The sequence below is a fragment of the Ahaetulla prasina genome, chromosome 2 (genome assembly GCF_028640845.1).
Source record: "Ahaetulla prasina isolate Xishuangbanna chromosome 2, ASM2864084v1, whole genome shotgun sequence".
Taxonomy (NCBI): Eukaryota; Metazoa; Chordata; class Lepidosauria; order Squamata; family Colubridae; genus Ahaetulla; species Ahaetulla prasina.
Genome location: NC_080540.1, coordinates 121162377 through 121177946, shown reverse-complemented (window position 1 = coordinate 121177946; position 15570 = coordinate 121162377). Strand labels below are relative to the sequence as shown.

At 35.8% G+C, this 15570-nt stretch overlaps 1 protein-coding gene across 1 annotated transcript; it reads left to right on the top strand.

Annotated features, from left to right (window-relative positions):
• The first annotated feature begins 261 nt into the window (after window positions 1–261).
• Window positions 262–6100, top strand: MFSD6L (major facilitator superfamily domain containing 6 like). The gene has a single exon (XM_058167889.1). The coding sequence runs from the start codon at window positions 262–264 to the stop codon at window positions 1429–1431; it is 1170 nt and encodes a 389-aa protein (XP_058023872.1). The 3' UTR covers window positions 1432–6100.
• The last annotated feature ends 9470 nt before the right edge of the window (window positions 6101–15570 follow it).

The window sequence follows — 15570 nt, the reverse complement described above, 5'->3', positions numbered from 1 at the left end:
AAATCCCAGTTTTAAAATAGTAAATAATCCCTATCAATTATGTTTAATTTCAATTTATATGTTCACAGCTCGCTGGTTGTGACAGTATAATGAGCTTAATATTGTACTTGATCGGCTCCATTTGGGCTGGGATATGATATCCTTGAGAAACTTGGCAAGGGCTCGTCATTATGATGCCATGTTTTGTTACTGTTGTTCTAAGATTTTGAAACTTTTAAGTTTCACAGTAAAACCTTTGTCCTACTTTGTTGCTTGTTATCCATGCTTCATTTACCTGTTACAGAGATACCTTATGTACTGAAAAATCTATCAGGGCGCAGAGAAAGAGCACAAGATATAAGCTCTCCGTTACTTCAGGGTACTGACTTCTTGGACAGTGAGCATCAGGTCTTCCTTATGGTGTTAGGTGCTGTTGTCCTTTGGGAGCTGCTGGCCGGGCCACTTGAGTGGATGGTTGACGACAGTCTCTATGAATACCTTGACTTTGTGGATGCTGCTGACAGATATGAGAACCTTTGGATCTGGAGCTACTTAGGAGCATCTCTGGGTGTCTGCAGCACCGCAATATTTGTAGATCAACTGAGTTGCTTTTTGAATACTAATATTCCACGTTTTGCAGTGCATTTCTATGGCTATGCCTTGTTCATGACACTGACGTTACTTGTCAGTACCTTCTTTCCCATTTATGTTTCAGAAAAAAACGAACATGTCAATAAAACAGTCAAAGCTTTGAACCTCATTGGGAGTGACGGTCGAACCATCCTGTGTGCTGTCACCATCTTCCTCACAGGAGCTATTGGGTCAACTGTGCAGAACTTTCTTTTCTGGCAAATGCAAGACCAAGGCAGTCATGAATTATTCATGGGCCTCTCGGTGACTATTGGACTAATTGCTGAAATCCTGCTCTATATCTTCAAAAGCAAACTGCTAAAGGCTCTCTCTGTTGGTGGCACAGTTGCCTTGGGATTAAGTTGCCTGGCAGCACAACTGCTCTACTATTCTTTCCTCTGGAATTCCTGGGCTGTGCTGCCAATCCAGGTCTTCTGCGCTTTTAGCAATGGTTCGTTATGGTGGGCAGTGAACATGCTGACAGACGACGTTGCTACTCCTGGCACAGAAAGGTCTCTGCACTTGGTCCTTCAAGGCCTCTCTCATGGATGTGGAGCCAGTTTAGGCAGCTTTGCAGGAGGGTTTGTTGTGAACAGCTTTGGTTTAGCAATGCTCTACAGAGCATGTTCCATTACCTTAATATTATGGCTAGTTTTGTTCTTGGTTGTTCAATCTAAATTACCACGACAGAAAAGGATTAATTATTCCCGTCTCTTAGCTGCAGATTCTAGTGATATGAGTGATTCTGATTATGATGAAGAGAAAGAAAGAGACTGGCTTGTAAAAGCTATGAAAGATGACAGCTTTGCTAGGAATTGGTAACTGATACTGGATTTCAATGGTCACTTCATCAGAAAGTAGACTACAGAGAGTTAGGATGAAGTTTTTAGAAATAATCCATACCGGATCTGTAAGAATGTATTCTATTGGCAGTCAATTTTATGATGTACATATTTGCTCAGGAAATTATTATAAAGATTTTATAAAGATTTTATTTTCTTAAGATTAATTTATTGTACATACAGTATTTATAGCAAGTCTGCTTTTCTAAAATATTTATTTTCAAAACTAGGGAAAGGGGGCTTTCAACAGAAATACTGTTGATTTTTTTTTCTTTATGAGAATTGGCTTTATGGAGACTGATCATTTTTTAAAACAGAATTCTTGCGTAAAATGCTTCCCTTCTTACTTTTAATCACAATTAGTTACTTTAAAAATGTTCTGCTTGCTTTTCTTTTTTAAAATTAAAGGTCATTACAGATATTTCAGTATTTTGAAAACTGAGCTGAAATTCTAGGACACTAATTCTTTTGAATGGTATTTTTCTTAAATCTACAAAATACATTTGATCTAATTTTTAAAATGTTCATATATAAAATATTTTTCCCCAATAGTTGAAATATGACCATAAAACCCTCACAAACTATACATTAGGGGTTATAAATTAGAATGGTCACTTATTTCCTGTCCAAATGGAAGACAAACATGCATAGCATTTGCACATGGAAATTTATATTTATATATTGTAAATCTAGGGATAAATGGAAATATAATATATCTCACCATAATGAAGGAGCCTGGTACTTAGGTGTTGATGATTTTATCTGCTACTTTCCCTTTTTGTTGTCTTTTAAACCAGATTTGGCCTTCAAATAGGAGATTCTTCTCTATAAAATGTGGTCACACAAGCAGTTTACACATGGCTTTAACGTTCTATCTTGCATTAATAATATTTAGAAAATTCTCATGTTTCTATACCACCTTCAGGATATATGGAAAAGATTATTTTGGTTTTTTTTCTGTATGTTTTATTATTCCAGTATAAAATAGGATCTTTTGTAAGTATCAGAGAGTTTATCTAAATACACAGCTGTAATACAATCTGGTTTAAGAGATTTCTTTGTTCAGAACAAAAAGGCAATAATAATAAACTGCTTTGAGGGCTAGTCTCACAGTAAAGCACCTGATTCCCAACAAGCTGTTTATTTAGAAAATGCACTAACAATAATTGCCTTTGTATGTACAATTACTGAAGAATTGATTAAAGTTTCAAAAGAATGTTGTAAGAATCATGGAAAAAATAATATTTCCAATTTCATGGTAGAAATAAATTCACATGCAATCTCCACAAGTTTTTCTCCCATTTTGCAGTTAATATTAAGTATCAGCTCACTCTATTTTTCCAATAAAAACTGTTGCTGCTAACAAGTTGCCTTTTCATTGGAAGAAGTTTGGCTTCTCATTACCACAACAAAATAAAAATCCATCCATAGATGTTGGGAATGGAAATTGCTTGGGTGATTTTATAGATATTGTTATTGTTTTATTTAAAATCTTGCAAATTTAGCAAAGGAATGTAACTTGGGAGATTAGAAATAAATACAGGAGTTTCATTTTTGGAATCTGCAAAAATTTACAGAATTTACAGAATTTAAACTAATCAATCTACAGACATAGGTCTACCTCCTTTTGCCATTTTTTTAAATAAAGTGCTTATGATTTCAAAGCAATTTTAAATAAGTGTTTGTGTGCATGGTACGCATAAATATTGCATACTTATACTTAGCTAAGAAAATTGTATTAGTGCATTCTATATTTATAAATTAATAGTTTCCCATTTCTGGTAAGTACAAGGAATGTACCTTCTTTCCATTTATTATAAAAACTGATTATTGGTATAAAAATGAGAAAAAAGAATTGATTTGCCATACAATATTATGTTTTCAGTTCATCAAAGGACAATATAATAATTGGGTGAGGGGAGGAGACATAATTTATATTTATCGTAAGAAATAGATCACATTCCAGGTTGCCAATTAAGAGTTATCTCTGTTTCAGATTTACTTTGTAAATAGTAAACTTGTACAATGGATTTATTCTATTGACAGAGTTGTTTTGAACTTTTATTTAGTCAACTATTATTGTAATATTGCCTTTCCCAAAAATCAGAGTCAAAATATGTAACAGTATTTTCCATTAAATATATTTGGATTCCCAATTGTTACTTAATTATCAAATTACTTGTTAGTATCATCAGAGAGTCAAAGAAATGAATTTATATGCACTCCCATGCCGTATATCCATGTGAATGAAATTATACTACTATACTTCTAAGACTCTCATCACTGGAGGTCTGAATGCTGGTGCTGGGAAAAGAGATACAGGTAATCCTCAATTTATGACCACAATTGAACCCAAAATTTATGTTGCTAAACAAAGGAGATGTTAAGTAAGTTTTTCCTCATTTCTTGCCACAGTTGTTAAATTAATCACTGGAGTTGTTTAAGTTAATAACACAGTAGTTAAGTGAATTTGGCTTCCCCACTGATCCTTTTTATAACTTGGCACCATATTTTTTGAACATTACACCCCCTTCACAGGCAAAGTATTCACAATGTGAACTTTGAAGGAGTGTTTCATTGATGATGTTTCATTTGACAAGCACCCCTTTGAATATGCTTGTCAAACAACGCTCCACTGTATTGTATTTCTTTTGTGTTGCTTTAGGGTCTTTAGCATTTCTAGCAGGTAAAATATCTGTGCCTATTTCCATTCCAGATTAGACACTTTCATGCATGCAGAGAGTTCTCTTGGCTATAGAACTGCTGTTCTATTCTCTAAGTCTTGAGGTGACACAAAGTACCTTTTCATGCAGAATTGCATCACCACCTCAACAAACTGTATCACCTCCATAGCATAGGAAGCATCTTATTTAAGTAAAGCACTGGTCCAAGAGAGAGTGAGAGAGGGGAGCGGGATTGACATTCCAACCTGATTCTGCATAATTGCATCAATTTTTGTGTAAAACAAAGCAATCTCATAATGTGCCATAAGATTGCTAGTCATGCCAATAGCAGACATTCAGCATTGCTTGCCAAGAACTGATAATAAACATAAACTGCTTGACTGACAAACATTATTTGAAACATTTTTATGTAATTTGCAGACAAATCTCACAAGATCCAGTAACCTAAGGCTTTTCTTTGTATATAAAGCCATCATTCCATGTATATAAATAAATCCATTTATTTATAAATAATAAAATAGATCCATTTTTCTGCTTAAAAGGAGAGTATTACTTTACACTGATCCCAACCTTTGTGATGAAGTATAAGCTTTTAACTGCATATTTTTCCCAATTCTGCTTTTAACAAATAGGTCACATTCTCTTTTTCTATGGAGCGGGTGACAGCAACAATATTATTGGTTCTCCTTCTTCACTTCCTCTTCCAACATCGTCCGTAATTATGTTGAATTTTAAAACAGGGTTTTTCAATGAATGACTTTGTTGATTAAAGCTATAATCAGGATGCAACTATGAAATGGTGGATCCAATATCCCTTTAAGCTGTTTTTCTGCTAGTTCTACTTACTATTTCTTAACTGATGGTAAGAGAGTGGTTAATCAGGCAATTCCCACCTGGTTCTCATAAGGTTAAAAATCTGAAATTTTATTAAAAATATATCCTTTTTGCTCACAGGAGCTTCTGTTTCTAAAAAAGTGATTCATATTTTTATCCTTTGCCTATTTTTTTATTTAAATACTCATTATTGTCTTTCCTATTCACAATGGGGTTATAAATATAAGATGACACAATGTTGAAAATTCTAGGCAATGCTTCATTCAATAAATGAGTCATTTTCATAGCTTGGAACATATTTTCGTTTTATGTATATAGTACAGATGCAATGCCATCTTAATTGCATAATAATTACATAATTACAGTACATAATTTCTTTACATAATTACAACAATCCCTTAATTAGGAAACTTTGCAGAGCATGTTTTCCAGAATTCTTTCCAACCCTTTGTGATTAAGAGGGATCAGGGAGGAGTATTTATACCAGAAGAGTTAATGGTATTCTTAATGGTATTTAGCCTTACTGCCACTCCCATAGGGAAGTATTGGGAAAAATTTAGGTGGAATAGTTCCTATTTGGATATGATTTTTATTTCGCTGGCTTCTCCCTCCAAAGCATACATCTTCAGTTTTTGGAGGATTGTTCTAATTTTGGATAGATCAAATTCAGAGTCCGTTAGCCTGTCAATAGTACCAACTCCCAGTTTCAATAGCTGATTGTTGTTTTTCAGCAAAACATCTTTGGTATAACCTTTTGTTTTGGAGGTAGGTTTATTTGCTTGTTTGTTTGTTTGTTTAGTTCAAAAAGCTTTATTGAGGTCTTTGACCTGTCTTGACAATAAAAGAGTACAGTAAAAAGAGTAATAGCTTAATACAGCAGCTAGTTATTAAAATAATGATAGGGCAATAAAACAGCGTATCTAATTAAATTTTTTGCACAGTTGTGTAACTTGGTGAAAATATTTGGCCATCTGATATATGAGTATAGGGTTAGTGTCCCTTAAAAAATAATAAACATAAAATTTATCTGCATGGCTCTCATATTGGAATGATTGGGGCAATCAGAGGACACCTTGGGGCATCATAGAAAGAGCAATAGATGAGAACTATTCTCAAGGTTTTTTTTATTCATATTATATATCACAGGATAGACTATAGAGCAGGGGTCTCCAACCTTGGTCCTTTTAAGACTTGTGGACCTCAACTCCCAGAGTTCCTCAGCCAGCTTTGTTGGCTGAGGGACTCTGGGAATTGAAGTCCACAAGTCTTAAAGGGACCAAGGTTGGAGACCCCTGCTATAGAAAGCCATGTCTCTTTGTGAATCTGCACAAAAACCCACACATTCATTGTCTATGGAGATTCTCAGTCATCCAGGACATGGTTTGTCTTCAAAGAAAAAACAGAAAGTCCAGTTGCCTCCTGAAAAAAATCACCTTTGGGCCAAACATACATTTTGCTATAGTAGTTGATAAGTAGAAGTTAAGAAACATACAGTCTTAAAAACCAGGAAGGAACTTTGGGGAGAAGAAGGAAAATGTCGATAAGAAAAGTAATATCTGGCAAGCTAAAATGAATCTAGTTAGTATTGGTAGTTGAAAAGATGTTACTGATTTTAATTAATAGCAGTATTGGCTGGTAACCTGAGATCGACAAAGAAGGGATATACTGCTGAAAAGGTGCAGGTTTGAGGAGTGGCTGGGTTAGGCAACATTCTCATAAATGGAGCATGAAACAGCCTATAGAAGAATGGTGAAGATAAGGCAGGGGCAAAATCCAGCAGGTTCTGACAGGTTCTGAAGAACCGGTAATGGAAATTTTGAGTAATTCGGAGAACCGGCAAATATCACCTCTGGCTGGCCCCAGAGTGGGGTGGGAATGCAGATTTTGCAGTATCTTTCTCCTGGAGTGGGGCAGGAATGGAGATTTTGCAGTATCCTTCCCCTGCCATGCCCACCAAGCCATGCCCACAGAACTGGTAGTAAAAAAAATTGGATTTCACCATTGAGATAAGGGTGTAATATGGGACAGATTCTGTCCAGACTCTGGGGAAGCCAGAAGACCAGAAGAGGAAGCAACCAAGTTCCGTTTTCCTTCTGTTAAGCAAGAACAGGCTCCCAGAGGGAAAAAGGCACCCCATAAGTTATTCAAACAGGAATAGTCTCTTTAGAAACAGACAAGTATGTGTTCAGGTGACTACATTAGAAAACTTTTAAGCTATGCAATTTCCAGTAGAGGAAAAATAATATTTTACAGTACATTTTAAATCTAAAGCCCTGGCTTCATTCCTGATCAAAATATGGGAGTGTCCAGGGCTGGCTCACCCAGTAAACAATTTTGCTAAGGAAAATTGCTCAGATTGAAAGTATTTGTTTTAATAAAATGAGGTGTTTTGCATTGTTTTTCACCGCAATGGATAAAAACTATGAAACCACTATTAGCACATTCAGCAGTCAACTTTAAATTCCTTATAATTCTTATTTTACCACACTCTTTCTCTAAATCAACACATATACAACAGACTTCCTCATACATTTCTCCATTACATGCTGAAAATCAAAAACTCTGTTCTACATACTCTCTATTCAGTGTAACGTTCTACTGCACTTTTGCTCACAGGGTAGTTAAGTAAGTATCTGGGCTCAGGAAATGTCAGTTAAGGAAATGTCAAGGAGGTGGCACCAGGATGTGACTATGCCTATCTTAAAGGACAAATCCCAAATCCCAATTCACAAATGACAAGAAATGATAGGCTTGAACATTGAATCAAAGTACTCTCAAAAACATAAACATGTCAAACTGTTTAACACTACCAACAATTATTTATTTATTTATTTATTATTTAATACTACCAACAATACAGCTACCCTTCAAAAATACCTTGACTTTGTGTCAGAATGGTCAAAAACTTGGCAACTCTAAATCTCAACCAGCAAATGCTCTGTCTTAGACATTGGAAAAAAGAATCTAAACACTAAATACAAACTCGATGGACATTACCTTACAGATGACCCTCACCCTGTTAAAGACCTTGGAGTTTTCATATCCAATGATCTAAGTGCCAAAGCCCACTGCAACTACATCGCAAAAAAGGCTTTAAGAGTTGTAAACCTAATCTTGCGTAGCTTCTTCTCCAGAAACACTACACTGCTAACCAGAGCTTATAAAACATTTGCTAGACCAATTCTTGAATACAGCTCGCCTGTCTGGAACCCATACCACATTTCAGACATCAATACAATTGAACGTGTCCAGAAATATTTTACAAGAAGAGTTCTCCACTCCTCTGAATACAACAAAATACCTTATGCCACCAGACTTGAAATCTTTGGTTTAGAAAACTTAGAACTCCGCCGCCTTCGACAGGACCTATGTTTAACTCATAGAATCATCTATTGTAATTTCCTTCCTGTTGAAGACTACTTCAGCTTCAATCACAACAATACAAGAGCAAACAATAGATTTAAACTTAATGTTAACCGCTTCAATCTTGATTGCAGAAAATATGACTTCTTTAATACAGTTATTAATGCTTGGAACACACTACCTGTGGTCTCTTCTCAGAATCCCCAAAGCTTTAACCAAAAAATGTCTACTATTGACCTCACCCCATTCCTAAGAGGTCTGTAAGGGGCGTGCATAAGAGCACAAACGTGCCTACCGTTCCTGTCCTGTTGTTTCTTTCATTATATCCAATTAATATAGTTGTTGCATACTTATGCTTATATATATGCTTATATGTTATATAGTTATTTTCATGCTTATGCTTATATGCCTTCCATTGAGGACCTGTATACTGCACGAATCAAGAAGAGGGCCGTGAAAATATTTGCAGATCCCTCGCATCCTGGACATAAACTGTTTCAACTCCTACCCTCAAAACGACGCTATAGAGCACTGCACACCAGAACAACTAGACACAAGAACAGTTTTTTCCCGAAGGCCATCACTCTGCTAAACAAATAATTCCCTCAACACTGTCAGACTATTTACTGAATCTGCACTACTATTAATCGTTTCATAGTTCCCATCACCAATCTCTTTCCACTTATGACTGTATGACTATAACTTGTTGCTGGCAATCCTTATGATTTATATTGATATATTGATCATCAATTGTGTTGTAAATGTTGTACCTTGATGAACGTATCTTTTCTTTTATGTACACTGAGAGCATATGCACCAAGACAAATTCCTTGTGTGTCCAATCACACTTGGCCAATAAAATTCTATTCTATTCTATTCTATTCTATATACTTTGTGACAAAATAAATAAATAAAATAAATAAAAAATAAAACATCCATGATTGTGTCATCATCTATTCCATCAGTCAACCCTAATGCTGTCTCGTAGAATTCCCTACTGGAAAACCCATAAGGAGACCATGAGCCTTGTCACTTTCTCCTGCTTCCTTCCCAATCAGGTATCTTAGCAACTGATGTTTGGAGGCATGTTTCCTTGGATACCAGGATAATAGATAGGAATATTTGTTCATATTTCTTTTTAAAGTCTTCTAATCTGATGGCCACTGCTAGAGAATTAGGTAATTAATTCCTCAGTTTAATCATGCCCATGGAAACTGGATTATCTTGATACTCAGGCTGAGCATTTCTGGATCTGACGAAATGCTCTCTAGTCCACAATAGCATTGGCCAAAAAGTTCATATTTATCATTTTTGATGTGAATTTAGCATATAGAATGATGACACAAAGTGAATAGGGACGTGATTTCTAGGACATACATGGATTTTTATTTATGTGTTTATTTTTGTGGGTGCTTTCTGGATTTTTTAAAAATTGTTTTGGAAATTATGTAAATTGTATCCAGGGACTTACACTGACATTTTTTGAGGTTTCAAACGGCACAAAATCATGCTACCAGTTTTTAACCACTAAGGTAAGAAGAGATAGACAGACATGTGGGGGGAGGGGAGGGAGGGAAGGAGTTGTGAAAGAAAGCAAGTCCTTTAGAAAAGCAGAGGATTCTGGGGTATCCATTCTTGTCCTAGAGAAAGACCCAATTATACTACTTTACAATTGTTGTTAAGCAATATTTCATAACTATCACAGTTATTATAAGAAGTGCCCTTAACTGTTACAGTTTCTGATAATTGATTCCATGGTTTAACTGTGTGTTGTGTGAAGAAAAACACACAAAGGACTGCTATGAATCTTCCACCATTCACTGGTTGATATTTTAATAGTCTTTCTCTGTCTGAATAGTAGAAGTTAGTTCTGGACAAGTTAAGAAAGAAAGAAAGGCAAAGGATGTGTTGCTTGCAGAGGCAATTCAGCTTCAAATGCTCCTATTAAGAAAGTAACATATATAGCAATGCTCTTAAATGTTCCAATCTGAATTTAAGACATGCTTGAATTGCTTGGACAATTGGTTGTCAGAAGTCTAGGTATGTCAAGTGTTTCTGTGCTACAATGCATCTTTACTGCAAGGCCTCAGCTGGTGCTCGAACTCCTTTGCTCTAATGGCACATTTAGGATTTGGAACTTTCACAAAAGTATCATGTTATCTACTTTTCATAAACACAAAAGGGTGGATGAGCTATCTGGACAACATGTTCTCCTACTAAATAAAGGCAACATTCAAGACAACAGAAATTCATTTCATTCTGCACAATAGCTTTAGAAATTCAGACATGGCTTCTGAGAAATCTAAACCATGTGTTTAATGGTTTTATATAACACAAACTAGGAGTTAAAGCTCAAAAATTTTGGGAAACAGCAACCAAAGGATGGGGTGTGAGGGGAGACTGTCGAGGCATATTGTTCACTCAAAAACATGTTTTTCACTCAGCACTGTAAACTTTCATTAAACCTATATTTTTGCAGCTGAGCTGTAATTTATATTTATTGATAATCATATGTCAAGCGCCAAGGAAAACCAGAGATTCAGGCAATTCAAATGAGTATATTTATTTATTTATTTATTTATTTTATTTGTCACAACAGTATATATTCATAAGCATGAATTAACTATACAATATATAAGCATATATATAAGCATAAGTATGTAATAACTATATTAATTGGATATAATGGAGGGAAACAATAGGACAGGAATGGTAGGCACGCTTGTGCTCTTATGCACGCCCCTTACACGCCTCTTAGAAATGGGCTGAAGTCAATAGTAGATAGTTTTTGGTTAAAGCTTTGGTTCTCTATAAGAATTTGACCAACTAGCAGTCAAGGGAAATGAGAGGGAAATAAGAAAGGCATTCAAGGTGGGCTGGACTTAGCTCTTTTAAGGGAGTGTCTTATGATGTGTTTGACCCCTCAGTCTCAGCCTGGTCATCTCCTAGTTACATTTAATCATTTTGTGCCAATTAACAGAAAAAGTAAAACATATCCCCAAAACAAGATCAATACACTTCAATTAACAGCCCTGTCATCTAGTATGTATCATGATAGGATTGTTCCCTAATTAATTAAATAATGTCCTTGGAAAAATGAATAAGCCATCCTATAATCCTTTTAGATTATCAAATTTTCCAATGAAATAACTACATATTAGAAATAAAAAAAGTTTTTAAAGGTTTACTCATGGATTAATTGAGACTTGCTATGCATTCAAATATGTTTTTAGGGAAGCAGTGGTGCAAGTCACAATATGTGGGTTTCCTGGTTAAATTTGGCAGCTTGAATAACTGAGCCGTTATACGCTATTGCATGGTGATAACAGAATGTCTTCTGAACTTCAGTGCTGTAAAATTCTGAATGTGTTCTTTCAAATTCAATGCCATAGTAATATCTTTAGTATAATTTAGAAGATCCAGTGCAGTTTTACTTTTTGGTTCAATGACAATCCCTACTAATAGTAAACTGATGTTAAAAGAGAAAATGGCATTCAGTTATTGCAGCATTGCTAGGAATTGTTAATGCTGTTTTAACTATAAAACTAATGAGGAAATACAGATCCAAACTTCATGACAGTCTGCACCACCAATGGTCTGTCTTGAATAAGGAAGTGAAGTGACCCAACTGAAGTTCTGTGCTTTTTTCTCTTCTTTTTTTTACATTGCTCAAGAGCTTGTATGAAAATTTTAGAGTAGATTCAGTGACTGATACAGCAAACAAACAGCAACAGAGTGATACTGTACACTTCCAAACAACATTGGAAGTGTATTACTCTCCCTGCCTGTTTTTCTTTTCCATAACCAAAAAAGCACAAGCCAAAATTAAATTAAAATTCCGTCCACCTTCTTGTTTCCCAAACATACAATTAGTGTATTTAAATTTAAAACACTTCTAGTACCTTCACTAGTTCTTTGCCCCTCCTCCCCCACTGTCCTGATAGAGTCAACAATTCAAGGCTGTAACTATTTAAAGTCTCTACTCCAGGAACTAAACTCCTGGTCATGGCAAAACGAATAACCTCACTGTTCTATTCCTGGTGTGTGTTTAGCCATCATAAAGATGACTAATACGCACATTTTGCAAATAAGAGGAAAGTGGATTTGGAGTTTACTTAGCAGCTGCCAAAGAACGTGTCTTTATTTGAGGCAGCTTCAACTATTCCATTTAGCCAGAATAAATTTAGCCATTTATTGTGGAGAAGAAATGTGAAGGAGTTACTTCCTCTTCCAGCCATGGGCCTGCTGTGACAAGAGACTATTGGACTCTTTTCTTTTTTGTTGTTGTTGTTGTTGTTTGTTTACATTTATACCCCGCCCTTCTCCGAAGACTCAGGGCGGCTTACAATGTATAAGGCAATAGTCTCATTCTATTTGTATATATTTTTTACAAAGTCAACTTATTGCCCCCCCAACAATCTGGGTCCTCATTTTACCTACCTTATAAAGGGTGGAAGGCTGAGTCAACCTTGGGCCGGGCTCGAACCTGCAGTAATTGCAGGCTTTGTGTTCTAATAACAGGCTTCTCTATTGCCTGAGCTATCCTGGCCCCTTTTCTTGGCCCGGGGTTGTCTTATGCTGCTATAAGTAAACACAATCCATATATTTTATTTTTATTTCTTTTTATATGATCCAACTTACAGAGACTTGGGGGGGTGTTAGATGATGATAGTGATGATGATGATTGAACATAGCACAGTCAGCCAGATGTCAGACTGGGTTTGGCATTTTTGTCTACCTATCAAGTCCTTACCAAGGACCTGGGAGAGGCAAATCTGAATGTTTGACGGTGTTACTGATATCGTCGCAGGATGGAAGTGATTCCTAGTAAAACCGCCTTCTGCAATTGATTGATTGCAAATTTGTCAATGCCTATGGTGTTCAAGTGGTGCTCCAGTTGTTTTGGGATTGCTCCCAAGGCACCTATTATTATTGGTACTACCCTTGCTTGCCTTTTCCATAGTCGTTCTATTTCTATTTGTAGGTCTTTGTATTTTGTTATCTTCTCCAGTTCATCATCATCATCATCATCATCATCATCATCATCATCATCATCATCATCATCATCATCTTATTATTATTATTATTATTATTATTATTATTATTATTATTATTATTTTATTTACACAAAATGACAGTGTACACAGCAAACGAGATAATTATGCTGGATTTCGTATCACAGATCACTAGTCGAACACTTCCCAAGTGTTTAGGACTGTGTGATGTATCGGTGAATTATGCGAGCAGATCCCAGTAAGGTGGCCTTCTGCAGCTGACCAATGGTGATCTTGTCAGCACCAATTGCTTTTAGGTGCATGACTAGGTCTTTAGGCACAGCTCCCAGTGTGCCAAGTACCACTGGAACCACCTGCATTGGTTTATGCCAGAGTCTCTGCAATTCGATTCTCAAATATTGATATCTGGTGACTTTTTCAAGTTGTTTCTCATCAATTCTGCTGTCACCAGGTATAGCAATGTCGACTATCCACACTTTTTTCTCTTCCACAATCGTGGTATCCGGGGTATTTTGTTCCAAAACTGTATCAGTCTGTATTCGGAAATCCCACAGTAGCTTTGCATGCTCATTTTCAATCACTTTTTCAGGCTTATGATTCCACCAGTTCTTTGCTACAGGCAGATGGTAGTTGTGACACAAGTTCGAGTGAGCAACTGTGTTGTGATGTTGTTTGTAGTCAGTCTGAGCTATTGTTTTACAACAGCTCAGTATGTGATCAATGGTTTCATCTGCTTCTTTGCAAAGTCTGCATTTGGGATCATCAGCAGATTTTTCTATTCTGGCTTTGATTACATTTGTTCTAATGGCTTGTTCTTGGGCCGCAAGGATCAGGCCTTCTGTTTCTTTCTTCAATGTTCCATTGGTCAGCCATAACCAGGTCTTTTCCTTATCTACTTTTCCTTGGATCTTTTCAAGGAACTGTCCATGCAGCGCTTTGTTATACCAGCTGTCAGCTGAAAATAACTACTGAAAATAACTACTGAAATGGTTACTACTACTACTACTACTACTACTACTACTACTACTACTACTATTATTATTATTATTATTATTATTATTATTATTATTATTATTATTATTATTATTATTATTATTATTATTATTAACTTTATTCATTAAACATGAAACTCAGTAAATTGAACATTTAAAAATGTATCACAAATATTAACTGGCACTGATGGTTGATACGGGTTGCTGCCAGCATCCTAGGTATCGACTAAATATTTTCTTAAAATATATGATTTTCTGAGTACTGCAGTTTTTTACTGTTCTGCTGGTGTTATTGCAGGAAGCTGCAATTTCTTGATGTACTGTGTAAAATTCTTGGACATGGTGCCAAATGCCCCAATGACAATGGGTATCACTGTCACGTTTCATCCATAATCAGGTAGTTTCAATGGGCAGGTTGTGATATTTTGTGATTTTTTTTCTAGTTCTTTTTCTTCAACTCTGGCATCGCCTGGTACAGTGATATCAATAAATTGTATGCTTCGGTTTTTGATGACTGTGATATCTGGCGTGTTGTGTTCTAAATGACGATTCTTGTGTATTAGAAAGTCCCACAAGATCTTCATCTTCTCATTATCAACAACTTTTTCCACTTTGTGTTCCCATGACTTTTCGGGTACAGGTAAGTCATATTTTTTTATATAATGCCCAGTGGATTACTTTAGCAACTCGGTCATGTCTAGCTTTATAATCAGTTTGCATGATTTTGCTGCACTCACATATTAAGTGTGAAACAGTTTCAACTTTGTTGTTGCAAAGTCGACAGTTTGGATTGTCAGTGGTTTTTTATATCTTTGCTTTCATGGCATTAGTTTGTAGTGCTTATTCTTGAGCAGCGACTATTAAACTTTCTATTTCTTTCTTGATGGTTCCCATCTTAAGTCATGCTCATGTCAAGTTGTTATCACATTTTCCTTCGATGTTTTCAAATGCTGTCCATGCAAAACTTTGGTTTTCCAACTATTTAATTTGTCATCTAGCTGTTTTTCCTTACATTCTGCCTTTGTTTCTGTTGTTTTAATAATGTTCTCCATTTTCACAGCCTGCAGCAATTTTTCTGTATTTTGGTTCACATAATCATTCAAACTTCGCTTTTCTTCTTCTACCATTGATGGACTTGCAATAGCCCTCTGCCACCTATTCTTCTTGGCAGGTACATCCTGTTGATGTCATCATCATCATCATTATTTACTTATTCATTAAACATGAAACT